Consider the following 27975-nt stretch of genomic DNA (forward strand, 5'->3'; position numbering starts at 1 on the left):
AGGGAAGGGAAGGGAAGGGAAGGGAAGGGAAGGGAAGGGAAGGGAAGGGAAGGGAAGGGAAGGGAAACTTTCCAACAGATAGTCTCAGGCTCCTGTAGAAATACAGCCTTGTAGATTTCCCAGGTTTAAATGTTTTTTCCCAAATTTATCTATTTTGAAGAATGACTGAATTTAGCAGCATTGGGGCTCCTTTGCAGAAGAGAGATGTGGACATACTGGAACAAATCCAGACTATGAAGACAGTTAAGATATGGGAGTAGCTCTCATAGAAGGGGAGGCTAACAGGGCTGGGACTTGATCAGCCTCAAGTTGAGAAGACTTGAGAGGATCATCTGATTGATGCATATGAATACCTGCAAAAACACACAACCAGGTGTATCACTGTATCAGATGATACTGAGTGATGGAACAAAAGGCATTGGGCCTGAAGTAGAATTTCTATCTAAGCATAAGTTAAAATCTTTTTTACTACAAACATGATTGAGCACTGGAACAGGTTACCCACAGCAGCTATGGAGCCTCCATCCTTGTAGATATTTAAAGCTGGGCTGGGCACAACCTGCTCTAGTTAACCTTCCTCTGACCAGGATGTTGCAGTAAGAGGTCCCCAAGAAGTACTTTCTGGCATTGACCGTCCTGTTACTGTGGTTCTGTGACCTTGCTCCAAGGCCAGGAGGAACTCCCAGGGCCAAAGTGCCTTGTTCAGAGCATGAGGTGGACAGGGAGAGAGTGCTGCCACAGAAGCCTTAAAATGCTGCCTTGTAGCTGACTGGGAAAAGTGAAAAAACACTTCTCTGAAATGGGTCTGAAGCAGCTGGCTATAGTTCAAAATGCCATTGATGTCCTAGGTTACTTCCTGTATAAGTTACTTGGCTGCACAGATGCGTGACTTTTGGTCAGAAACGTCATCAGCCATGTGAGGTAGTGAGCTCCCTTTGGCTTCCTCAGGGCACTCTGCCTTTTGTCACATGCTAGCTGTGCTTCTGCCTAAGGGACAGGTCTGTCTTGTCTGTTACCTCAAGGATTTTTGCCAGTAAGCAATAGAGGTGGAATTCTGAGTAGAGAGATGAGGTCTTGCTGCAGTAGGCTAAGGAGAGCAAGGTGGGGTGACTGGGTCACACTTGAAAATCTGGGACTCTGCTATTGTTTTGCCTGTTGTCTATATTAGGCAAAAGGATTAGAGGGCTGAAGGAAGTTCCCTTCAATACAGAGACCTTTTCAGTGATGAGGAGCTTTGCCCAGAGATGTGCTGTATAAAAGTGCAAGTTCAACTTTAGCGCAGCATCAAGAGTGCTCAGGCTCCAAGTGACAGCAATATGTCCTGCATGGTTTGTGTTGCATGTCTGATCTGGCTTTCTCTCTGTGTGCTGTGATATTCCTGACTCTAGCTGTGGTGTTTCTGCAGCACTCAGTGATGGCCGAGAGCACAGCTGTGACTGCAGCAGTGACAGGGAGAGCAGCACCAACAAAGCTAGAGGAGCTCCTGGAGATCACTGCTCAGAGCCTGGTGCACACTGAGGTGTCAGAGCACTACAAGGTTATTCGGGAGCTGGGCAGGGGCAAGTACGGCCATGTGATGCTAGTGACCCACAGGCAGAGAGGTAAGAAACTGACATTGCCCTGTGAACTACTGTGCCTTATCTCCTCTCCACTCACCAGGGCACAGGGTGGGCTGCTGGCACATTGGGGCCAGGCACCAAGCATGGGAGGCAGGGAGGATTCCCAGGGAGACCAGCACAATGGGAACCTCCAAAGCCAGGAACCATCCCATTACATCCAGCCAGAATCTAGGTGATCCCAGGGGGCAGCCCAGAATACCAGCAAGATTATAATGATAAGACAGGTCCAAGGTCAAAGCAAGGAAGTTAATCCACAAGTCAGGATCCAGATAGTTCATGGATACGCACCAGCATGCATGTGATATAGATGGAAACAGGAGTCCTATCACAGGGCTCAGTCAAGGAGACCCAAGCCTGAGCTGCAGTGGTGCCCTAAGGCCCATGGACAGAGGGTGTGAATGAAGGTCCTGGGTTGGCCATATGAGTGCCCTGACACTGTTCTTTCCTGGTAGTCCTAGTTCAGACTGATGTACCCATGTATCCTGAATGTCCTTACTCTGCCCAGGGCTCCTGTGTATGCCCAGGGCCCAAAAATCACACCAGTGCCAGTGCCAGTGTTTCCAGACCTGGTGTCTACAGGTGTCCTGTTTGCATTCACACAAACTTTGAAATAGACACCTCTCTGCGGCTGTGACTGCCTAGATCTGTGGCTGATCTCTCTTATCTTGTTGAGATTTTCAGAGGAGTCAAACCCACTCTTCCTATCCCCAGGGACTCCTATGGCTCTCAAGCTGCTCCCCAAAGCCAGTACAAAGCTGCACACCTTTCTGTATGAGTATTGTGTAGCACTGTCCCTCGCCACGCACCCTGCCATCATTGGCATGTTTGGAATTGCCATTGAGTCCAGCCAGTACTATGGTTTCCTCTATGAACCAGCGCTCCACAAAGACCTCATCTCTATCATCAAACCCCGCGTGAGTGTTGCTACAAGGCCATGGGGACTGGGCTATAGCATTTGGCCCCACTGAAGGATGTCTGGGTCAGAGGGTGGGAGGTAAAGGCAATGGGCTGTGGGTCTATCTGGAGTCTGTGGCACTAAAGCAGCCTTGGGCTTGCAAGGGGAGAAATGCAAAGGTCTTTACCAATGCTGAGCATTCTGGTGAGACCCTATAGCTAGCAGGGCTGCTGAGGTGCCCTGTGTGTGCCATCCCACCTGTCTCTCCCTGCACAGGATGGGATTCCTGAGCTGGCCACAAAGCAGTGTGCCAAGCAGCTCGTGAGTGCGCTGGAGTTCATCCACAGCCGGGGGCTGGTGTACCGTGATATCAAGCCTGAGAATGTGCTGCTTTTCGATCCCGACTGCCGGCTCGTCAAACTTACTGACTTTGGGCTCACACGGCCCAAGGGTACCAAGCTCAAGCTGGTGGCTGGGGTAATCCCCTACACTGCACCCGAGCTGAGCAACATTGCTGATGCTCAGGGAGTGCCCATTGACAGCAGCATGGATGCCTGGGCCTTCGGGGTGCTGCTTTTCTGCCTGCTGACTGGCTACTTCCCCTGGGAGCAGAGCCTGCCAGAGGACCCTTTCTTTGAGGATTTCATGCAGTGGCAGGAGACAGGCCTGGAAAATGATGTGCCCCGGCACTGGAAGCGCCTGACAGCCGAGGCTGCTGGGATGCTGCGGGGCCTGCTGGCTCTAGATCCCACCAAACGTAGCCCTGTCAGTGGGGTGCTGTGCTATGTTGACTGCCCTTGGAGGCTGGAGGGTGGGCACAGTGAGGAGGCTGCTGTGAAGTCCTAGATCCTGCTCCCCATGGCAGGAGGGAAGGAGGGTCTCAGCCTGCAAAGGGCCTTCAGGGTTTGGGCACCATGGTGGCCTGGGAATGAGAGGCCATGGTGACTCAGAGAGAAACTTCTCTGCAGCACTGTCCCTGCTGCCACAGTCAAGCTTCTTCCCCAGATGATTGTCCTCACCCCATGACTCAGTGCTGCCCAGTGCCACCTCCTGTGTTCTGAAAACATCTTTCTCATAGAAATGACTGTGTGTGAAGCATCCATTTGTTTCATAGCCACAGGAACTCCAGGGAGTTATTTAGGCTGCAGCACCTGCCATGTCTCAAAATATGTACTTTTGTGTTTCTGTATGTCGTTTGTTTTCCCTCATAATAAATGATTGTTGGGACACACTTGCTGTTGGAAAGCAGGGAGCAGGTTAGAACTTGGAGCTATCTCAGGACAAGCTGTCCAAGGCAGGGGCCGTCTCTGAATGCTGCCTGTGCCTGCACCAGGACCCCTGGAGGGTGGCTTCAGGCTGGTGGCATGGAGGGGCTGGGGAGACCCCAGCACGTGGCCATGGATGACGGCTGAGGAATGGTTATGGTATTGAGGTTATCTCATGCCTGCCCAAACACACCTCTTCCCTTGTACTGCCTTCAGGTCCTAAGACAATGTCTTTCATGATCTTTTAGATGCCTCATTACCCCTCTAGAAGACCTTCCTTCTCCCCTCTCCTCTCCCTTCTTTAACCCTTCTCTAGACACAGACCTCTCCTAATGCCCCAGTATCCTCCTAGGTGCACATTTTAATCCTGAAAAGGAGTAGCAAAGAGGGAATTAAGGGTTAGTAGCACTTTTTACTTTTCTACATCTTTTCAATACCCAGGATTTTGCTGTTGGTAATAATCCCTTCCTGCACTTAACCCAGTCTTTTGCTGGAAACATCCACAGCTCATTTTCCACTCTATAACTTCTAAAAATGCAGTGTCCCAGTACTATACTTTCTAGTATTTCAGCTTTTTTTTCATCTCCGGTCCTTTCCTGCACATGCTCTTTCTTTTATGCTTCCCCAACCTCCAGGTCTTTTTTTTTCCAGCTTCTTCTCACCCACTGGCATTTTAGTATTAACTTCTCTACTAGCACTATCCATCAGCTGGTGAACACCTTTTGCTTGCTTCTCTCTCAGCAACATCACGTCTGTATTACTATTTTGTGCTGTTCCTGCTCCCTGCATCACTTATGCCTTGAGTCTTCCTTCCAACTCCCCAACCTACCTTACCAAACAGCGTTATGCTCACACTGTCCAGGATACAATTTTCTTCTGCTTACTTCCATCTCAGAATCTTTCATTACTTGAAATCATAATAAATTCTGCTCAACTCCAGCTTGCTGAAATTTGGCTTTGAATGTTAAGGTGCCAACACAGCTCCTATATTTCAAGTGGAGAAGCTTTAAGACCAGTGGATCTAAAGAACAGGTAGCTGGTAACTATCCAGTGAAAAATAATGGAAATTTTTTTACAGATGCTTGCTAATGGACAATTACAGAACAGGAATGTGGCTTTTTGGAATGAGACATTTAATTTTATAATAAAATCATGTTTGATACAGTAAATTCATACCCTCATACAGAGTTTTTGTAAGGCATGACCTATTGATAAATAGAGAATTATCATATGTTGTATTGATTCAGAAGATGCACTATGCAAAGTTTATAAAATATAGATTAAGTGGATTGAGAACTGTCAATAGGCAGAAGAAATAATTGTCTGATTGGAATGCTCTATTTTGTTTGGTTTCTCCAGGGATCAGTTGTTACATGAAAACTGGTTAACATTTCCAACTGTGATTTTAAGGAAAATACAAAGCAGATAAAACTCTACAGATGACATAAGCATAAATAGGGTGGTAGCAAGAAGAGCAAGCTACTCAAAGAGATCTGAATAACTTGCTAAGTATATTCAAACCAAATGCATTTTCTTACAGGCAGGAGAAATATAATTAAGTAGGAACATACTAAATAAAAGGAACAGGAATAAAAGTCATTCTTACAAAAGGACCCTAAAAACTTGCCAAGTCACAGAGAATACACAAGATTACATGAGTTCTTACTGTGTTGTCCTACTAAAAAAAAAAAATGGGCTCCTTGCATGGCCAAAGAGGGGCAGAAAGTAGGGATGGTGAAATCTTCAGCAAAAACAGCTAACAAGATTCCTGTTGGCCTAAATATGAGTGTGGGAAGTAGCAGTGAGTGATTAGTATTTGATACCTCATGGGGAAATCCTGGGCACCACAATTGCATGCAAGCTGGAAAACTGGAGACAGCTCAGAAAAAAACTGGGTCCCATGGTGGGACTGTGGCTTAAAGATGTAAGAAAACCTTAAAGAAACTAACAAATTAAACTATCTAAAATAGGAAGACTGGATGGTGAATTGATTATGGTATAGAATGTTGAGAAGAAAATACCACCTACTAATGACCTATTTTAATTTGAGAACGATCCAAGAGAAGCCATGAAAGGTTGAAGCCAAACAGTCCACTAGTATGGTTCTTGCCTACTGTAAGAAACCCTCATATGTGCAGAGGCTGAGAGAATGGGGAATGTCTGGAGGGGAGAAGGGTGGATCTTGTACTTCTTTATACTTCTAGGCACAAGTATAAATTGTGAGAGGGAAGGCATTTAAACAAAAAAAAAAAAAAAAAAAAAAAAAAGGCTTTATGGTGATAGTGACCATACTTAGTAACATTGGTTGTGTGTTTATGGCTTTGAAGACATTCAAAAGATGATTGGACAAGGGTCTGGTAAACTTTCTCTAGCTGTCCCTCTTTTGAGAAGGAGATTGGTGTAGGCAGTCTTCATATGTCCTGTCTGGTATCAGCCATGCTGCAATTCCACATTTTTTATTTTAAAGACACTGTGTTGTAGCTAAGGATGTTTAGGGCTCCCAAATGTATCTCCTTTGGAATTGCTCAGCATGGTCTTAGCAAAACTGTATGCCAAATACAAAACCAGTTTGACAATCAAAGGTTAGCAAGATTTTAGGATTTACTCCAAATTAAAGTAAACCTGAACTGATGGAACACTGACATCTTTGGGGAAACAAATCAAGCTGCCCATGCCATCAGGACCCAGGCTGGTTTTTCACAGGAGCCAAATATGCCAATGAGGATCAGGGATTCAGTGCTGCCTGACAAAGGTAATGTGACAGGATAATGTGGCAATGACCAGGATTGTTTCTCCGTCTCCTTTGTCAAAGAGCCTTGAGACTTCAGTAGAAGAGGTTTCTGCTGCCAGAAAGTTGTGTGATGCCTAGTGAAGTGATGAAATCAGCACTGTGACTGCATCATGCATGTGCTGGTGATGGGGACAAGGCTGCAATGAAGCAAGCGTGAATTTGAGCACAGTGGCAAAAAGCCCTGCCCTGAACCAAGTCCCCAACTCAGGATTCTTTTCTCAGTAGCTTGTTCATAATTGCAGCTGGATTTCTTAAATCAATGAATAAACAGACCTAACAAAGACTATCCCCAGCGGGTCTGGAAAAGGATCTGGTTGCCCCCAGTGCCTCCTGAGCAGCTGAATGGAACAGAGCTGTGCAAACACACCAGCCCTTTGCAGCTGCAGCCTCTGTCTGCAGGAGGGCTGGCCAGGTGCCCTGCACTGTGAAAGGCAACATTTCAGCTAATGTAGGCAAAGGGGATGGGGTGGATCTGGTGTCATCCCCAAAAGGGCATCAGGTGGATCTGAAGAGGAGGGAAAAATGCAGTACTTCACTCCTCTCTGGGATGGAATGAAGAGAGAAATCAGATAGTTACCGAGCTCACCATACTGTGAGTTCTGACTACATGTCCAAGAAGTTTGAATCCAGCCCCTGGTGCCCAGATGCCTGCAGCACACTGCGTGCACAGGCTGGGAGCATGGATCCCATGGCTTTTGGTGGGATGTATGCTCTGTATTTCTGGATCTCCTTGTGCACCTCACTATGCATTCTGTTTCCACTTCTGCACTATACAGTCCATGTGACTCCTCAATAGCTACACTCAGCAGCAGCCTGGGGAATATGATACAGATGAGAGACTGCAGGGTGCAGGGAAAGTATGGGCCACCAATGCAGGCAGATGGGTTGAGTCCTGGATCTGTTAACTGAACTGATAGTTTGATTGTAACTCTTCTCCCAGTTAGGAAGTGTTGTTAGGAAGAAGTGAGAGTGAAGAAGTCATCTTGCTAGACAGAGATGTGAAAATTCAGGCTGATTTGAAAGTGATTACCTAAGTCCTGATAATGGTTAAGCCATGTCCCAGATGAATCATCTCAGAATTAAAATACTGAATGCTAAAGAGAGCCTGTAGGCAAATTTTTTGGGCAACTGTCCCCAAAATAGAGACTGTGTTGCTATGCTGGCTGAACTCAGAACAAACAGCAGGGTAGGAACAAATGGCATAGTGGAGTTAATGTCATCTTCTCCTTCTACAGGAAGAATAATGAAAGTCACTCTGTTGTGGAAGTTGGAACAATGACTAAAAGCAGGGTAGATATCCAGCCTTCAGGGATTTAGCAGTTAGGCTTCTGGAGTAATTTCCAGAAGCTTGCATATAACTTTCCTTCTGCTTTGTCAACTCCAAAACTGTTACTTCCATTCTTTTCTACTTAAATCCCATAAATGTCATTACTGTGACTGAATCAGTTTCTTAAGAAGGGTGGTATTCCCCAGCATTCCTTGAACAAGACCACATGCTAACCACTCTTGTGACTCTTCCCACCCTGCAGGTAAATGTCAGGGCTTGAGATTTTAGAAGGACTGAGCATGAGTTACAAGAAATGAATGGGAGAAAACATCTCAGGCCAGGGAAAATGACAGGGCAGATGTAGGACTGCATGATGTGTGAGCCTAATTCCTCCCACACTGCTAGTTCTCGAGTTTTGACTTTCACTTCAAAGACAAAGCAGACCAAAGCTTTGTTAAAAACCATAAAATATGGCCTTGTTATAAGCAACTCTCCTGAGCACAAGGATAGGAAGAGAAAGTAGCTAGGAAATAAAAGTGGTGGATTTTGTTACCTTTCATTCTTACTTATGTAGGGGCACGTTGGTGACAACTGCAACCCAACTGATGTCTTCTAGAGCTGCCTGTAGCTGAGAAGCCATGAGAAATCATAAAATGCCATTGTCATGCCAAAGAGCTGCACGATTGAAAGTGACTTGGGGCACAAGATACTTGGTCCCTGACATGGAGTTTCAGCTTCTAGCCTTTTTTTACCTCTATCCTGCATCCCTGGGTGGAGATGCAGAAACCAGAGGGAAATACCTTAGACAGGAAGATCAAAGGAACTGCCTCCATGTTTTTCATATCCCATAGCTTGCACTGTACCTCGCTACCCATACTGTAATTTTAATTCCCCTTGTGATGTGCTGTGCTATCACACAGTGTTACTGCTGACCACAAGAAGAGAAGAGACTACTACTAAATCCCCTAATGACTAGTATCAGCCAGCATCCTAGATTTCCCTACTTAGGATGCACCAAGATCTGATAGCCAGGCACACCAGCCAATAATCTGGGCTTGCCCATATACAGGTCTGCCTGTTGCTGTGGTACATTTGTTTTCTTTCCCCTGGGCTGACAGGCAGCTGGGCATGTTTATAAGCCCTGTGTCTTGGCTCATAAACATATAAGCTTATAAACAGCTTTGTGCAAGAGAGGGAGGAAAGGGGATTTGGCCTGGCCCAGGGTGGTGACAGAAGGCAGTCATGGCTGTCAAACAGACTAATTGCACTTCAAATCCTCTTTGCTGTTTACAAGCTTCCCCCCACCAAGGACTTGTGTTTCTGGCTAGCACCTGTGTCTCAGGGTAGACTCACACAAGGCTGCAGCTTCTGTGGTAGCCACCTTTTGTGTGCTAACTCAGAGTACAACTTCCACCTGTACTTTGACGTATTTCTTAGGGGATAGCATGAAAAATGATTCATGACTGAAGTTATTTAATGAGGTGCTCAGGAGAAAATTGACCTTGAGTGGTAAAACACTAGTTTTTTAAAGTGTGTATCTGACATCTAGATATACAGAGCTGGCTTCAAGCAAAGCAGTCATGTTGCCATGATTAGAGGTGGTGCAGATGTCTTGAAGCTGATGCTTGAGCAGTCCTGTGTCCTTGGCCCCAGTGTTGCCCAGTGTCTGGCACAGCTGGTTGTCTTCCCTTCTGCTGGCAGATTAGCCGATGGAAGCAGAGCAAGGACAGAAATGTCCAGGCATTGGTTCACATCTGCTGATTCTGCTCTTTCAAAATCCAGGTAGAGAAAAAATGGTAGCTTTCACATCCCCTTGTTCTGTCACTATCAGTTGTTGCAGATGACATTTGCTTTAAGATACTATTTTATCTTCCTCTTCAGGACAGTATATCTCACAGAGATTGCTAAATGAAGAACTAATTCACAGTTCTCTTCCCAGGGGCATCCTGGACAGGCTTAACTCCTGACAATTCCTTCAGCAGAGCCTCTCTCTGCTTTACCCTGCACCCCTTTCTCTAGTTGCTTCATGACTTTTGGCTGATGAATCCTCTTTGAAGAAACCAAAACACATTTAATTGTTCATACCTTTATAGTTGATAAGCCCTTTGTTGCCTACAGGTCAATTCTCTGAGGTATGGATTTGTTTACCTGCCCAAAGTCCTGGAAGTGAGCAAGATGAGAAAATGGTAGACCTCCATGCCTTTGAACTGGACAATACAGATTAAGTGCAGGAGTAAGTATTCTAAGTATTTTACAATGCACCAGATTTACATGACAGATGAAACTACAGACAGACACACACCTGTCCTAGTCCAGCATTTTTGCAGACACACGTATCATGGAGACATGATCAGAATAGCTGTGCTATCCTCAGAGGTACAGATTATCCCAGGTGAATGGTGAGAGCTACTCCGTGGATTTGAGGCTTTGGTAAAATTACAGTGCTCCCACTGCTGTGGACTAACATCTCTTACATTGAAAGAAGGGAAGTTACCAGGGACTCTTTTCCTTCTTCAGCTCTAAGGAACTTTCAGGGATTTTACATCTATGGTACAGTTTATTTTCTCTCCCTTTCTTGCATTTTTTAAAATCTTTTTTTACACTTTCAGCTCTATTTCTGTATCACTTGCCCATCCACATTTTCCCCTTGCTGGGGTCATCCTGGTGCAAATGTAATATCCCTTTATACCAAACCTGGAAGATTTTATATTCTAAGAAGCAGCACTGTACAACTCAGTGGCTCCTTTCACTGATTTGGGAGAGGTGCCATTCATTTGGATCAGTTTACCTTCTTGCATCACTGATCTGGGGACTGTAGAAAGAAGCAGCATGCACTCATGTCCTCAGGTTCCCCTCTCTCACATCCAAACTAATCATTGTGCTTCAGAGAGGTCTGCAGTGCCTTTATCCCATCAGGACTGTTTATCCCTCAGCTGGAAATGTAAGAGGACATTTGCACGAAGAGCAGCTGCTGTTTGGGTACTGCTGGTAGTGGAGTAGGAGGGGACTTCAGCAGGCACATTGCATGGCTTCTATTCCCAGCACCAGGGGAGGTGAGTGCAGAGGGAAGCTGGACCTCCTGGTGATTCTCTGCATGTCTTTGAAGGTATTCATTGCCAATCCCTGTTTGAGTTTACTGTTGCTGAGCTGCCCCAGGAACTGCTGAACTGATTGGTCTCTTCTGTGCTGCTCCATAATGGACATCAGGGAATGAAGTGGGAGCCATGACAGGCAGCTATTATGCCCTACCTCTGAGCAGCCTGCCACCCTCCCACTGGTTCCTGGCTACACAAGGGCATGTCAGGAATTGGATAGGGCTGGCAGAGACCTGGCTGTAACAGGATGCCCCTGTCCTTTCCTTTCTTTCTGTGACAGGAGAGAGATGAGTTTATAGCATGTGGTGTGTGGGGGCTGCCAAGTGGCACTAGTGGAAGGAATGGTGGCACCTCAAGAGGGTAGCTTGCCACCACCACCACCAATCTGTTTGGTTCCATGTGTGGAAACCTCACTGATAAGCAGTTTGGATACAAAGCAAAGTCTTGAGCTGCAACATGAATCACCCAGCAGGCTGGAAAAATATTTTAGTAATCCTGACTTCAGGTCTCATTAATCATTAGACATATCACTGTTCTTCCAGAGTTAGGCAGAGAATTGCAAGTGCTGACCCTGACTGCTCATTTTCCTTTCCACTCATTCTCTTCTTACCTCACATTAGGGAAAGTAAGGACAATAATGCCTGTATGGACCCAGGGCCAGTTTCCTGTGTTTCCAGTTTTTGGCGTAGTTACTCATTTTGCCAAGCTCTGATACAGATTTTGTTGTTGTTCTTTAGTGGCTCTTGGGAGTGTTTTCATCTTGCTAGCAAGGAGAGGGTGGCTGGGTATCATTCTTGTATTAGAATTATGCAGGGGAGAGTAACAGGTCAGGACCAATGCTCAGGTTGGATTAGACTGGATTTCATATCCCTGCTTCTAAATATTGAGCTTCTTCTTACAATTTGAGGAAAATGGCATGGGGAAACTGTTAATTTCCCATAGGTACTCCTAATTAGATGGTAAAGAAAAAGTGTAAAATTAGAAACTCTTTTGTAGAGGAGATGAACCTTTCCTTACCAAGGGCAAAACCAGAGCATTTGCAAAGCTGCCTCACATTAAGTTGGATACTGTTCCTCTCTTTTTTCCTGCTCTTCCCTTTATTCTGGGATCTCTTGGGATACTGGAAGAAATTTTCATGCTGTCCACTAAGCTGTTGCTTTGCAAATCTCCCTCATTAGCCTTAGCTTCTTTGTGATTTGAACATATATTTACTTCAGAGATAAATCTGGTCACCATTTCATTGACTTACAATTTTCTTGGAATTATGCAGCAAGGGCTACCACCTGTCAGGCTGCAGACAAGGGAAGAACTTATGTAGACACATATTGCTTAGATTAGAGGAGTAAATCTTGCTCTTCTGTATAGCTTGTCAGGCAAGCACCAGTGCACCTGTCATATCTGGGCAGTCACTAAATCAGACAACTTCTAGCCTGTGCCATAGGGCTGAAAAGAAGCATTTAAAAACAGAAAATCAGGAAATATATGTCTTGAGACAGACTTTACAGCCTCAGAGAAGAATAATTTATTGGATTTTCTTCACATTCAAACATTTTCTTTCCTTACCAAGTTGTCACTAGGCTAGAGATAAGGGAATAGCTGAGAATATTTGCTAAGAAAGGGGTTTACCTTCTCAAAGCTTCTCAATTTTCAGGTCTACAGTTTTGTTTTTAATTTCTTGGAGCAAGGTATGATCTACTTTCTGCATTACCTTAAAGGGACTGTTTCACTACAGGAATTCTCATTGCCACATCTCAGTCCCTTGGATGCTCTCACTGCTGCATTGCAGTAGCTAAAGCTTCCAGTGCTGGGAGTGTGCCAAGGATTCAAGCACCCATACCCACTATAACTCCTGCCTCAGGAATCCAGATTTGCCTGGGACTTAGTAACATGACCTGTTTTCCATCAGCTCTAAAGTGCTCCCCCCAGAACTGAGCTTCATCTTCTCTCATACTTAGCTTAGCCAAGGAATGAAATCACTGTGACAGCCTCTGCGCTTTGTTGTCCCTGTTAACTTCTGCACTTCTATTCAAAAGCATTAATATTCACTGCTCAGTTTTGAAATAGGTATATCCTCTGTTCTCTGCTCTTCCTAAACAATCAGGAGGTGGAGGTTACATGGGTTTCTATATTAGCAAAAGAGAAGAAACTGCTGCAAATTTTCTTTGTCAAGGAAAAGAAGGCAAGGCTGTGATGATCTGTCCATCTCCTGGGCACTCGCATGATCTCTGCATGAGATAGCAAGAGAGAGAGAGCTTGACTCAGATCCTAGGGAGTCAAAAATGAAACTCCCATGGGATTTGCAGCAGTAGCTTTTCTTAGGAGTGGAGTCAATGTCGCTGAAAAGCAAGGCAGCATAGTGAGCATTAAGAGGATGTACCATTGCAACCTTCTGTTGAAGTTACTCAGCTAAGGATGTTTCCTAAGTGGGTTTTCAGTCATTTCAGTCAGTCCTGCTTCCCCACTGCTCACCATGCATCACCTTCTGTCCCTCTGTGCTCACTCCCAGTCACTAGCACTTGCACTCACTTAACCTTTAGTGATACCTTTAAACCAAAGACGGTGGTGGAAACTTGCCTTTCCCGGCCTTTGGCCTTCTTCCAATTACAGCAGACGTGTTAATGAGAGGATCTCATATCTAACTGTCCAGTCAAGGCACTTGCAAAATGCCAGCCAACACAGTAGCTGAATGCGGAAAACACAAACCAGCTAATGTCGCCTCAGAGCAAGACTCAAATTCAAAGACCAGCAGAGAGCAGGGAGAATCCATGACCTCTGGGGGTGAGCACATCAAGACATGGTTGAAGAGTCCTTGGAGAAGCATTATTTTAATTGGAAAATCCAGCTGAGGGTGGGGACCATCAGCTCCTGCTGGTTTTGGGTACACACACCTGGGAGCAGGCAGCTGGGGGGTCAGTGTTGCATGTTGGAGAATGGTCAGGAGATGGCAGAGGACTTCTCACGTGTGAGCTGGGTGATGAGAAGAGTCAGTGAGTGATGAGTACCAGTAGCTAGTAGAGAATTTCACCATGAGACAGTTGAGTTTAGAGAGTGGAAACTAAGCAGTTTTAATGTTGGGCAGTTTTTTATTAGACTCTGAGAACTAGGTGCCATAAGGCACATAAATCAAATCTTGAAACTGAGATAGTGTGAGACCCTGATACCTTGAGATCAGAACAGCTGAGGTGACACTAGATAATGTCCCTGTGTACATGGGCTCTGTTTGTGCCAGCAGGGAAACCACTCCCTCATGATCTGGAGTGAAAAGATAAATGATGTTTTTTTAGGAATCAGCTTGGTTACTTACGTGTTTTAGAGAAACAGACCATTTTCTTCACATGGTGTATTTCTGCATCAGAAATCACAAAATCTTTAAATTCAAACCAGATTTTAAAATATTTGAGCTATAATTATTTTTCTTTTAAAACCAAATAATTTCAAATTAAATGTGAATTCAGGGAAATCTTTTCATGACTATTCATTTAATATCCAACTAGTCAAAATATTTGAAGAAGGAAAGCAATTCTGCTTCAGTGGCATTTTTGTAAATTTTAATGAATTAAAGTTTTTTGTTATTGAACTTGTACAAGATTGACGCAAGTATAATAATTAATTGTTTTCTTACAGAAATTAGGCTATGGACAGAATGTACTCTTCCTGTAACTTTGGACTGTGTTCCAGGAAAGGAGGAAAATTTAAAAATCTTAGATGTACCTCTTCAAAAGTCTTAGACAGCTTCATAGTTTTGACAATTGCCTTGTGAGAATCAGAAAGAATCTGCCAGTTCATCAGTGTTAGGCAGTTACTCCTTGCTCTTTACATCAGCTAAATTTATGTACAGCACAAAGTTTGATGAGCTTGTCTCAACCTAGTTATTCTTCCACATTTGACCAACAGTTTAACCTAATCCGATATCCTGTCTCTTAAAAAAAAACAGTTATTAGAACAGGGCAAGCATATAGTCACAATTCCTCAAAGATACTTCCCAGCTTTCAGCAGATTTTGACTTAGGAGGAGTCTGCAGATAGGTGGAGACTTTAAGTGTAGCAGTCCTTAATATATTTTTTTCTCCCCTGTGGATTTGAGAATGACACTACTACATATTGCAGTCCAGGGAAGGGAATATATCATGCTTGGCAGCACAGCCAGTTCATGCAGAGGAGGAAGTTCCTCATTGCTGTTTCCTCTTGCAATTCAATACAGCCACTGCATTGGAATACTTAGAAGATGACACTGAAGAAGTAATTATTTTTCTTGTCAAAAACCATTGTATCCCATTACAGGCCCTACTTCAAACAGAAAAAGACTTAGAATAAACACCAAGTGTTTAAAATCCTGTTTTACTCAGCTGCTTGACTTTTCTGGGAGGGAGGGAGCACATCGGCTAATACCCCATCCCTCAGAGCTGATGTCTTTAGCAGTCCACGATAGCATTACTCATACTGACATCTATTTTCCTAATTCTAATATTTTTCTTTACATCCTTAATTAAGTTCCCAATACACAGCATTCCCTGTGATCAAGTTAGCAGACTGTGCTGACTTAATTGAGGTTTCCCATCTTTCCTTTGCTCACTCTTCTTTTGCTTGAACAGACCTTCTTGACTGTACACTGCAGGAGAGATGCCCATGCCAAAGAGTAACAACTCATTAAATGGCTAGCTGAAATTCTCTTTTCAGACTTTGGGCCATTGTTCTCTTCCAGAGCTTTTTGGCTTCAAGGTACCCAAAAAGAAAAAAGCAGAGCATGTTCAGTCACAGTGACCAGGGTCAGTGAAAAGTGAAGATCACCAAGAAGTCCAACTTGATAAGGCAAGACTGAGGACAAGCCAGAAAGTCAAACCAGCATCAGTATCATCAAGGCACAGGCATAGCTGAGACATAGTTCAGGCAAGGAGCAAGGCCATGGGCTAAGCTTAAATGCAGCTCTGGAGCAGTAGAGGGAGAACTTCTCCCCAGCTCTCTCCCACCCCCAGCATTTTCTCATGATCAGTGAGCACCCAGGCACCAGGGAACTGGCCAAGACCTGTTTCTCTCAGCGCTTGTGCTGCTGTGAGCCAAAAGCCTCACTGCAACACAAATGTCAGTGGTCAACACAAAACAACTGGTCCCAAATAGCTCAGGCAGGAATTTCACAAGGAACACAGATTCTAGTGCATGTATACCAGGCAGGCATCACAGAGTCCATGTGTCATTGGGTGACTTTGTGAAGCTTGTATCCCCAGTCGCCTTGTTGATGTTATATATTAAGTTCTGCACCTTTAAGGTTGGCTCTGAGCGCAAAGCGGGGGAAAGAAGAAGCGCACAGTTTGTGTTGAGAAAGAACACTCACTCCCCCACATCCTGCTCCGGACTGTGTTGTCTGCAGCATGGACAGACAGCAGGACAGAGCTCTCCTCTACTTTTAGTTTTTTAGCTAGCTGAGGCAGGGAGGTTTCCTGGACTGTTTTTCCCTTGGATCTGTTCAAACCTGCTCTGGACTGAAAATCCAGAAAAACACTGGGAGCTCATACCTGTGGTCCATCGAGGCCTGGGCCTCAGCACTTTCCAGTGCAGGAGGGACTGATAAGAACCTGAGTGATCTGAGCTACACCCTGCAACAAGGACTTTTTTGGATGTGCCATCTCTTCGAACAGCAAGAGGTTTCATTGTTTAATATTATTCAATTTCTGTTAAATAAACAGTTTTTTTCCACTTTTCTCTAAGGAAATATTTTTCCGAACCAGTTGGGGCAGGCCACTTGAATTTGCTTTCTAGAGGGACTCCATTCGGAGGTTGTCTCCCAAATTTGCCCTAAACCAGGACACCATGTTTTACAGAGAATGTACTAAAGCTGTACTCCATAGTCATTTGAGTTTAGTGAAGTGTCTCATATCACAGAGACAAGTTGCCTATAAAGCAAACACTGTCAATCTATTTAATTAGCTGTTTAACATGGTGAGACATGTTCCCTGGAAGAGAGTTCCTGGGAAACCCTCCAAGACATGACATGGAGAGGTACTTCTGTGCAGGGAGGCCAAACAAGCCTAGACTCTTAGACCCAAACCTCACAACTGAATCATTGCTCCTCAGATGATGATGATGAGTCAAGAGGGTATAAAAACCATCCGTGCAGCCTAGGTAACAGCAATCTTTAATACTGCGAGGGACAGCCCTGCCATCCTGCCACAGAGGAGAGCAGCTACTATGGTGGCCCCTTCTCTGTGCAGACTTAGCATAAGGACATACAGCCCAGATAGGTTCTGGAGCTACTCAGACTAGATTAGGTAAATAGGTATCCTAATATTCAAATGTTTTGATATTAGAGGGAGAGCTAATAGACTTGCAGATTAGCAAGACCTGCTTGACTTGCTCCACTTAAGATCCTATCCGTGAGCTGGTCACATTGGAGTATTGGGATGTGAACTGTACACATTATAAGGCATCTTTCCCCACACAGTATGCAGAAATTATCAAAAAGCAAGTTTTTCCCTCAACAGAGGAAGAATGCATTTGTATTAAAAAGTGTCTGAAAGAAACAAGAAAGTTGCTTCACAGCTCTGCTTAACCCTATTCCTGAAAAAAAATCCACTTGGGCTGTGATGCACCCTAAGTAAAAAGCTCACCCCTGAATGCATATGGACCCCCAGCTGCTGAGGTCTGAGTGTGACTGCAAAGGAGCAAGTCTGTGTGCTGTGCACTGTGCTCCTGGCAGCCTTAACTTGTGCCCCTGCAAAGACAAGTGTATCAGCCCAGAGGTGTGAGATCAGAGGAGGAAGGGAACCCAGGCTTCAGAACACAGCAAGAGGGACCAACAGACAAGGCTGGGAAAGGGCTGCTTGTATCAGGGGAACTAGAAGTAGCAGGACATAAAGGCAGCTAGGTTAAGGGTCCTAGGAAGATGTGAAAACTGGGATCTAAGAGGATCGATTACCTCTAGATTAGAGGATCTAGAGGATGAAATTACTCAAGTAACTGAACCCTTGAGGGGAAGTTCTTGCTGATGACATCCATGTGCCATGTCAGTGGTGCTGGGAAAGACCTGCTGGCTGCCTCAGATTGCTTTAAAAAAATACAGATGCAGTCTGCTACTGCAGTGATGGGTGGATGTTGCCCTCCCGTGGTGAACCCTGCATTTTCCCAGAAGTCATGGGGCAAGACATGAAAAGTAGGCCGCACAGACCTCATTTCCAAACACACCACCAGGCCAGGCTTTTATTTCCCAGTGGTTACCAATGCACCATGATTAATTTGATCAGTGTTTGCCTCCCCAAACCTTGTCATTATTCAGATGTTTCCAGAGCCAGACCGCACACAAATTACCAATATGGGTATTTTCACTGTTCTGTCAAGCACAATTTTCAATACTCTTGCTGTGAAACTGTACCAGTTTGAGCTGAAGTTGTTTCATTAATTTGGTTTAAAAGTTCCAGTTGCATGCTGTGATGAAAGCCATTTGTCCTCCAGCTGCCTCTATGCAGTACTGATAGTGCTAATGCCACGTATTTGTTATGCTAAAGTACAAACCCTTGAAAAAAAATAGTAACTTCTACTTCTTACAATTTTATCAAAGTCCCATTACCAAGCTTCAGACTTCCATACTAAGATCTAGTTGAACATTAACAAATATTTATATAGAGAGAGCAGAAAATGTTTATTTCCTCAAGCAGGGTCAGTAAAGCCATAATTTCTATTTTCAAATTGAAAGTATTTTTTTCAAATTTCAAAGTACTTTGTCCTGTGTTCCTTCTGTATTAAGTAGCAGTTTACAGTCAAAACCTGTAACTATGTGGGGCTTAGAGGGTAAAGGGGGTTCAACCATGCCAAGGGACAGAAGATTAAAAACGAGTAAAATTGGAATAACTGTTTTCTCACTTCCTATCACATGGACAACTTCACTATGAGGTGAAAGGGGTACATTAGTACAAGTACACTGCTCCCTTTTAAGTTCTACCTACAGCTTTTTTCCTTTTGTATTAGCAAACAAAGTAAGAAATGGCTCTACATGAGCCCACATATTTATAGGTTTTTAGAGTCACACTTACATCCCTGAATAGATTCAGAACGCCAGAACTTGGCACAGTAAACAACTGTTGTTGTCCATCAAACTGCATCTAAATGAAGCTAATTTGGGAAAAGGCAAAACAATAATGAAACACCCACTACTAATTTTTTATCAATGACATTAAAGCTTTGCACTATTTATCCACAAACAGTTCTAGAAATAAAAACAGTCCTGTAATCCGTAAGTTTCTCGTTTCTACCCTTCTTCCTCTATCGACAGTCACTGAAGGGTTTTGTTTGACTCAACGGTAGTCACAGCAAAACCAAATCAGAACATGACCTGCTAGCTGGCAAACAGTGACCAGTAGAGCTTCCTCTGCCCTATGTAACACAAGTCATGCTGAGTTGGTATTTGTAACACTTCCCTCACTTTGGAAATCTTTAAAAAAAATGTACATTAGTTCTGGTCTGCCACTAGTTTCTTACTGATAGTTTCACAGGCAAGGCACCTTACTGATCAATTTTACTCTACTACTCTAGTATCATACTGCGGACCTTTTGAGTAAGTGCGCTGTGGTACTATAGACAAAGTTCTGGAAAAACTCTCACTTGGCTGAATGTGTATAGCCCTGGGAAAAAACCCTCCTTAACCCTCAAAAATCAGGAAAAGAGCAACAAGAGAAAAAAATTGAAGCAGCTGGAAGCATGGAATACAGTTCCTTTAAATCTTCAGACTGAAACGTCATACTTAATATATTTAACATATGATAATCATGGGAGGCTAAAACAATTAGTTAATATTTAATTAAAATAAGTAATTAAAATTTCTGCAAGCTTCATCAAAGAATGACAGACCTCTTAAAATGAGAATCTGTGCACTTTCCCCATAAGGAACAATGGAAAATGACTCATTACATTTTATTGCTGCATTATTTTTTCCCCCTATACATTCAAGAAGTATTTTCTATTAATAGTCACCCTAAGAAAAAATGTAACAATACTTCTGAAACAAGTCTTGAAATCACCAGTGCTAAATTGTTTTATTTCAAACAACTCGCCATTACAGTATGTGAAACAAAAAGTGTCCAGAATAAATAGCTGAAGATGAAGCATCAGAATACTACAGTCTTCGCTACTGCTGTGGCCCCTTAATGTTTCCTGCTTTTCAACCTTCACTCTTCAGATTCTCCAGGCCTACGGATATCATCAATCTTCAGGATCATTCTAACAACCTGAGTTGCCAGAGAAATCTGCTGTTTCTTACCAATCAAGGTCTCTATAACATGCTGCTTCTTCATATCTGCCAAAAGGAAGCCAAAGAATTAGACACCCTTGTGAAATCTAGATATAACACTTAAACCTACAAGTGTTAGTAACTAGTAATAGTAAATTCCACCTGATTTTAAAGAACGTTCTGAGATTACTACTCGTGGCCACTGTGGTTTACAAACATAATTTGAACAAAATGGAGTTTTACATCTGGGTTCTTACCAAAGATCCTAGGACACTAAGATACAACTCTTTTCTCAACTAGGGTGTGCTTTTCAAAAAGTAATGCAGAATGGTGAAAAGCAAAATTTCCATACACATATATTAAAAGCACCCTAAAGGCTGAGCAAATGCTAAAGAAGTGAAAGGTCAAATGCCATCAAGCAGGCACACCTAATCAAAGAAGGGTTATGAATGTACAAATAACAGTTTACCACATTCTTTTCTGAAAAAAACCAAGAGTATGTAAGAAGGTGGAAAGTGTAGATCCAGTTGAAAATAAGGTTTTATATACCGGCTTATTAGTCTTCACTTATTTGCTCAAGGTTTATATATGCAGACATATACAAACCTGTATGTGAACATCATTGTCTACAAATATTTCCAGCCTTTTGTTTACTTTGTCTCAAGCTGTTTCTCAAAACAACTGTTTCTAGGACTGCAGAGTTAACTGGATCACTAAAACTGCAGTATTTAAAGCACAGCTTGTTTGTCAATCTAAGAGCAGCCTTCTTTCCTGTACTACAATACCAGTCAACATCTTCAACTTTTCTTGCCACCAAACAGGTTTTCAGACAATTAAACATTTTCCTCATGGTAGACATACATATACGCTCCAAGCACATTCCCATTTATTATGGCAAGGCACAAGACTTAGGATAACCTGAGTGATACACAGGTTTAATAAAACCACAATGAGCATTTTGATCTTTTGAGAAAGAAAATATTTTATGCTTCTCCTTCTCCACATTGCAGTTCTTACCATTTGTTCCTTTCTGCAAACAATCTATGCCCAGGGCAGGATTATTTTCTTTCACCTGCCTTGCCCGCACTTCAGTCATTGTCTGTATTGGATTCATACCACTGTTCTCTGAGAGGGCCATGGGAATTACCTCCAGGGCATCTGCAAAAGCTCTCACAGCATACTGTTCCAAAGATGGGCACTAGAGGAAAAGAAACTCAAATTCATAAGCTATTAAACTCCAATCTTAGTAAAAGCATATTTTTGTACTAGATATAAATTATAGACACAGAATAAACAGATTTTATTTGGAATACAGCAACTAAACAAATACCTCTGAATGGTAACTACTTGAAAATTAAAAAAAAATAAACTGCTCCTAGCACAGAAGGAAAAAAAGTACTGGTAATGACATTTTACAGAGACAAGAAGGATAACTTCTAACACTGGTTATCACAGAATGTCAGAAAGCACATTTTACCGAACTTTCTGGAAAAACTTTGAAGTTCTTCTGGAATCTCTTAAGGCAGCCTCAATCCTTCATATATTAAAGAAAATTTTAACTTTAAGAAAATTTTCCTTTCTTACCTTATCTGCTGCCTCACTGACTGCCAAGGCACAAGCTATTTCAGCTGCACCACCACCATACACAATACGATTGTCACGAACGAGATTCCGGATTACACACAAGGCATCGTGAAGAGAGCGCTTTGCTTCTTCAATGATCTGGAATTACAGAACAGCATGTGTTTGACAATACACACATCTGAAGGCTGTGAAGATGTTGTTCCTAATACAGACATGGAAACTGCAAATAAATGGTAAGATTTTCTCATGGCTCCAATGCAGCTCTACTATTGCTATGTTACACTACTTAAAAATAGGGGATGTGAGACATCCAGTGGCAAGGAAGGAATAAAAATATACACAAAATTATATTCTTATTTGTTAAATAATTTGAATTTGAAATAACAAAAACATACATGATAAGGTTTACAATCTTGCATGTTTACAAGACACAAAACTAAGACACACTGAACTTTAAATGCCAACATTATTTTCAGACTGCAGTTTCTGTCAACTCCCAGCTTCAAGAAATGTAGATTTAACAGAAATGTTAACCTTTAAAGCAGTATTTCTGCTTTCCTAAAATAAAATTTCAGGCTCTTTTTTTCCCCCTACAGTTTTTCATTTAAAGTAGGACCTGACCTATAATAACTACAATTTAACACTAACAGTGCAACTAAAACCCAGTTTAAGTACATAAGCATTTAAAGTGGTCTGAGTTCTGAGGGACTGGGGGCTATAAGGTGTGGAGATAATAAGGTCTGCTGTAGTTCAGAGTTTTTATTTTAAATTATTTTAACTGGACTAAATCAGAAGTGATACAACTAAGTACAATAAAACCAAATATTTCAAAGATGCTTGTATGTCTTTACACTCATAAATGTGGCCATCTCATGAGAAAAAATAATCAAGAGCATCCAGTTGTAAAATTATTTCCGTATTTATGAAATATATGGTCTAACAGAAAACAGAAGTTTTCACTTAAAGACACAGGATGTAAATCTAACAAGTTACTTCTGACACACTGTCCTGACTGCCTTACCCCTTCCTATTTGCCCACACTGCAAGGAAAATTCAGACCAAGTGGAGAAGAGTGTACTAATATGGTTCACAAAGCAACTACACATTCTGCAACTATGTATCAAAGCAAGCATCTCACCATTTTATTTCCTCCTCTAATGAAAATGGTCACAGCTCTGGAGTTCTGACACTGTTCAATGAGGAGCATTCTGTCCTTGGTAGTTCCAAAGGAGATCTCTCGGACAATACCCGCAAAGCCCAGTTTCTCTGCTGTGAGCTCGCAGAAGCGAGGCACGATGCGCCCTCCTGTCGCAATGGCGATTAACTGAAGTTAAACAGCCATAAGTTATTTTAAAAGGATTTTTCCTTGTAGTTTTTCAAAACATAAAACTAGTGGAAAAGCATCTGTCAAATGCCTACTCCAAAAGGTTATCTTCCCTTCACTTCCAAGTACTTCAGCCAATGTTTTGCTTCTGCAAACAGCAGGACAAAAGCAGAAAATTTCCTAGACACCTGAAACTTTTATTAAGTAATATACATATGCTCCAATTATAAACCATAATCCCCTTCATGTCACAAATCCCCAGTGATTTTTCTCCAGTACCCACCCATACACACAGGTATGCAGTGATATGCCTGAACTTTTAGCTAGTACAGCCTGTTACTTCATAAATGTTTTAACAACGGAAGTACAAAGCCCAGTTTTACTTACTTCTATTTCAGGTCCACCAACCCAACGAACAGCAGGCAGCTCATTCTGGAGCAGCAAGTGATTTGCCTCATCATCAAAACCCCACTGGCAAATGGCAAGGTTTGCACCAGTGTCTTTTATCTAAAAGCAACAAAAATCATCAACCTTTTGATCAGAGCTAACAAAGGAATGAAAAACACTCTTTATGGTTTTTATTCTCCCTATTTTCTCAAAAGACAATTCTCAAGAAGAGCTCTCTGGTACACACAGAGATCAAAATATATTTTAAACCATGTTGGTATCTCTTTCTTACATTAAATTAACTTTGATTCATAGCATTAAAACTGCTTGTATGTTGCTTCCCACCAGGATTAGCAGCTCATTTAGAGGAACAAATCAATGTACTGTGCTGGTTTTTTTTAAAGGCTATGAAAAACAAAGAAGACAGAAATAATTCTGAAGGCTACCTGCTTCACCATCTCTTCAAACTTCTCTTTTTCATACTTCTGTAGTGCCTTGTAATCATCCACAGATGTAACATCAAGCTTGTGTTTGGTTTTAGGCTTAGGTGGCTCAAATGGACAAGTAAGGATTGCAATTTTAGCATCTTTTAGCTCCTGGCAAGTAAAAAAAAAAAAAAAAAATTTTTTTTTACCTCATTAACATATCTTTCTTGTATTTGCAAAACATACAGATGTATCTTTATAAACACAAACACAGGAAAAGACAAATGAAGATCATTTGACTTATTCTACAGTTAACTAAATAATTCTGTCAATAGTCTCAATAAACCTCTTCCAGCAAATTCCATAGCTACAAGACGCTGTTTAAGCCCTTAACAATCTTTACCAGCCATGCCTTATAATGGTTCAATGTTTAAAAAACTAAAGAAAAAATCACTTAAACCATCCCTATCCACTGTGACCACTGAGACTACTACTCATCTTTGTAACAACTTTTCAGCTATTATATAACTGATATTTTCTACCAGTCTTCCTTTTTACAGGATAAACACTGTCACCTGCTAGATAAATATTTTAAAACAGTAGTAGTAAACTGCCCAAAGACTTGGAGACCTTTCCTATGCCAAACATAAAACAAGGACAGCTTCTGTTAGGAGTGTTCCTAACAGGACAACATAGCAGCCCATAAGGTTAAGAATTTTGACACTGCATTGCACTAAGCATATTAAGCATATCACACACCAAGGACAACTGTTTCTACATAACACAGAACCCTGCACCACGGTAGCAGTACAGTACATTAATTCCTCCCAGTACAGTAACTCCTCCCTTCCACCACAAGTTCTCAATATAATAATAATTCAGTCTCTTCCAATATAGAAAATTTCACGTTCCTTGCCTCTTCCTCTGTTAATATATGGGTGAAAAGCCAGCCAAACCACAAGACTGTATAAATATTTAATATATACTAGGGCAACATTTGAGGTAGGCTAGAAATTCTTATTTAAGCCATTACACACAAGAGACACACAAACACAGGCATCACTTACTTTAGGCATCTGTGGATGACTGAAATCTTTATCCACAATCACTCCTTTAACCAACTGTGTATCTTCCAGTCTACCACCCACTTTGCCTTGCACTTTGATCAACTCAAAATCAACATCTTTACGTTCCATGTCTGCTACTGTCAGTACAGCATTCACAGCAATCTCTGCCATTTGCCTATGACAGCGGTTCACTCTAGGTTTGAAAAAAAATAATCAAGTTGTACTCCATTTCCACAATTTGGAAGAAAAAGGTGACTCTATCAATCTTAAAAAGCAAGAAGTATATATATATATACTATAGTAATCAACTTTTAGACACTGTATTAAAAGAGGTGGTCCTGCTTGTTTGTTCACAGAAATAGAAGGTGCTGGTTATGGCAGAAAACAGAACACACAATATGGTCAGTGTGAGGAGCCTTTATCAAGGGAGTCTCAACACAGATTTTGAACAAAACTACTAAAAGAACCTTCAAAAAACAGAAACCACTCATAAGACAATTCTCCAAAGGAAGCCCTTCCAATGTCTGAATTTATGAACTACACACAGAACCCATAAAGGAAACTGAACCATTCTAAGTTAAAACTTTTTTAGTGGAAAAAAACCCCAAAAGATGACATGTTATTACTTTTAACAGATTTACATTACTTTTTGAACCTGTTATGATGCAGAAACCTGGAACTATCAGGTTAGAGTGAAATTGATACTGCAGCTGTTCAATTTCATGGAACTGACGCTTTGGTGACAAAGGACTCACAATTTCTTATCCCAAGACAGGAGTCCACTGAGGAATTAGGCAAAGCAAAACATAGAAGAGCCTTCAGAATCACTCCAATAACACAAACAATTTAAAAATCCCCCAAAACACCAGGATTTCTTCTTTCCAGGCAGAGGCTTTTCAATGGAAGGGTAAATATTCATTCAATATTCAGTTTTTGTGACTTACACTTTAGAGCCCAGAGTTGTCTTTGCTGTCTGGATCAGAGGCTCAGTGTTCTGTGGATCAACTGGGAAGCTGTCACTGATTTTGTCTAGATGCTCAATGGCAATTCGTGCTGCCTGCTCATAACCATCTGCTATTCTGATGGGGTGAATGCCTCGATCTAGCAACTGCTCAGCCTGTTCCAGTAATGCCCCAGCCAGAACTATAAAAAAAAAAATAAAAGTTTTACTCTTGATTGGAGCATAACTTTAAGTACATTATCAACAGATTAAAAGGACCCCTTTTCTGCAATATTTTAAAAATTCAAGGTTTCCTAAATAGCAAAAAAAACCACATGAAAAACCCCTACCTGCTTTGCTTAGCAAGAAAACCACATTATATTAAGAACAAAATGAAATCTAGGGATCAAGGAAGGACAAAAGAGATTACAGAAGAAAATTATGCAGAAAACTTTTCAAAGTATCAAGGGGGCTCTCAGCACTACCTTAAAATGTAATCAAACTTCAAAAAGACACAAAAGACTTCTTCCTGATTAGAAGACTTCTAATACAAGAACTGACAGGAATACTGCAAAAATAAATACTCCAAAGAAGTGCTACAGAAAAGCTACTGTTATTTCTCACATTTTTTTTTAATAGCTGAAGCAGCTTGATTTTAAACCTGAAAGAGGAAGCTAAATTTAAAATACTTTCTTACCAACGACTCCAGTAGTTCCATCCCCAATCTCATCATCTTGAGATTTAGCCAGCTCCACCATAAGCTTGGCTATCTGGTGATCCACATCCATCATATTCAGGATGGTAGCACCATCATTTGTCACAGTCACCTCACCATCCTTGTCCACCATCATTTTATCCAAGCCTAAAAAACACGTGTTCAAAGGATGAAGGAAAATTTTGAAAATCCTCCCAACAATTACTAAGAGAGAGGCACTAAAAGTTTTTTATTATTACCATTGGGCCCAAGGGATGTTCTCAGAGTACTTGCTACAGCCTTTGCTGCCATTATGTGAGACTGTAAAACAAAGGATAATAAAGACAGAAATTAAATCATTATCATGCATTCTGAAATCAGAATATTAAGCTAAGGAAAACACAGCAAGTGGTGCAAATGCTGTAATTTAACTAACAACAACTGTGATTAGAAAAGAATCAGTATGTGTGTATTGGTTTTATGACAGGAACACTTCCTGTGCCTTTTCTCATATTGCTTGCACTGGCTCTGCCTAAAGCATGCAAAAGCAGAGCAGCCAAATGACAGCCCTAACGCTCAAAGCAGGGAGCAACAGAAGCCGGCAATACTAAAAAATGAGGCACTGGAATTTTGCCCATCATAGAATCATCGCAGGATGGTTTGGCTTGGAAGGGACCTTGAAGATCCTGCCCTGTCAAGGGCAGGAACACCTTCCACTAGACCGGATTGCTCAATGTCCCATTCGACCTCCCCCTGAACACCGCCAGGAATGGGGCATCCACAACCTCTCAGTTCCCGTGTCCACTCCTTTCCTCGTCGGGATTTGTACCATAGGCACTCAGCACCGGCCTTCCTTCGGCGGCCGAGCTTCAGGCGGCGGTCTAAGGAGGGGAGGGCAGTAGTGGGGAGCAGGGCCGGAGCCACGGGGAGGGGCGCGCTGCATCCACGAGGGTAACGGCCCCAAAGCCCCGCGGCTCCGGGGCGGATCCACCGCACGGAGACCGCGCATTCCCAGCCCCGGAGCGATGCCTTCTCTCTTCCTCCATACCTCCCCCGTTTACAAGCTTAGTCCGGATTCCATTCCCATTCCCATTCCCCTCCCCCTCCCCCTCCCCCCGCAGCATTATGGTACGGCACGGCACAGCATGGCGCGGTCCAGCCAGAGCGGGCCTGTGGGCGGCCCCGCCGGCCACCCCGCTCGCTCACCTTGAGCGCCTCCAGCCCCATGAGGCGCGTCTTGCGCTCCTGATCCTTAAGGATGAGGAAGGGCCGTCCATATTCGTCAAACGCCAGAGTCCCCATAGCTGACATGGCTACACCGCCAGCTCCGACTACCGCCACCCCCGCGCACCGCCCGGAAGCCGCACACGCCCGGAAGCCGCGCCCGCCACGACACGACACACGGCGCA

The 27975-nt window shown here is 42.7% G+C and overlaps 2 protein-coding genes across 3 annotated transcripts in view; one reads left to right on the forward strand and one right to left on the reverse strand.

The window, feature by feature from the left end:
- Window positions 1-16622, forward strand: part of LOC107200195 (serine/threonine-protein kinase SBK2-like) — a 22597-nt gene extending 5975 nt beyond the window's left edge. The window contains exons 2-4 of one of the 2 annotated variants that reach the window (XM_015618326.3): window positions 1406-1601; window positions 2331-2533; window positions 2791-9949. In XM_015618326.3, the coding sequence (XP_015473812.1) occupies window positions 1406-1601; window positions 2331-2533; window positions 2791-3360 (969 nt within the window). In that variant the 3' untranslated portion in view covers window positions 3361-9949. The other variant, XR_001519544.3, reaches the window with a different exon arrangement.
- A 3304-nt stretch (window positions 16623-19926) lies between these two features.
- Window positions 19927-27940, reverse strand: CCT5 (chaperonin containing TCP1 subunit 5). The gene is made up of 11 exons (XM_015618324.3): window positions 27773-27940; window positions 26827-26887; window positions 26570-26734; window positions 25877-26075; window positions 24933-25125; window positions 23887-24036; window positions 23441-23560; window positions 22868-23053; window positions 21730-21867; window positions 21163-21343; window positions 19927-20211 (listed from the first exon to the last, which is right to left on the reverse strand). Exons 1-11 carry the CDS (start codon window positions 27875-27877, stop codon window positions 20084-20086), a joined length of 1626 nt encoding a protein of 541 aa, XP_015473810.1. The 5' UTR covers window positions 27878-27940; the 3' UTR covers window positions 19927-20083.
- Between the last annotated feature and the right edge of the window lie 35 nt (window positions 27941-27975).

This window comes from Parus major, chromosome 2, assembly GCF_001522545.3.
Source record: "Parus major isolate Abel chromosome 2, Parus_major1.1, whole genome shotgun sequence".
NCBI classification, from domain to species: domain Eukaryota; kingdom Metazoa; phylum Chordata; class Aves; order Passeriformes; family Paridae; genus Parus; species Parus major.

Excerpts from the sequence above, each read along its gene's own strand:
- CCT5 (XM_015618324.3), bottom strand. The coding sequence starts at position 27,877 with ATGTCAGCTATGGGGACTCTGGCGTTTGACGAATATGGACGGCCCTTC. Across the intron at positions 25,126-25,876 it reads ACAACTCTGGGCTCTAAAGT|AGTGAACCGCTGTCATAGGC; the intron begins GTAAGTCACAAA and ends TTTCAAACCTAG. Across the intron at positions 21,344-21,729 it reads TCAGTGAGGCAGCAGATAAG|TGCCCATCTTTGGAACAGTA; the intron begins GTAAGAAAGGAA and ends CTTTTCCTCTAG.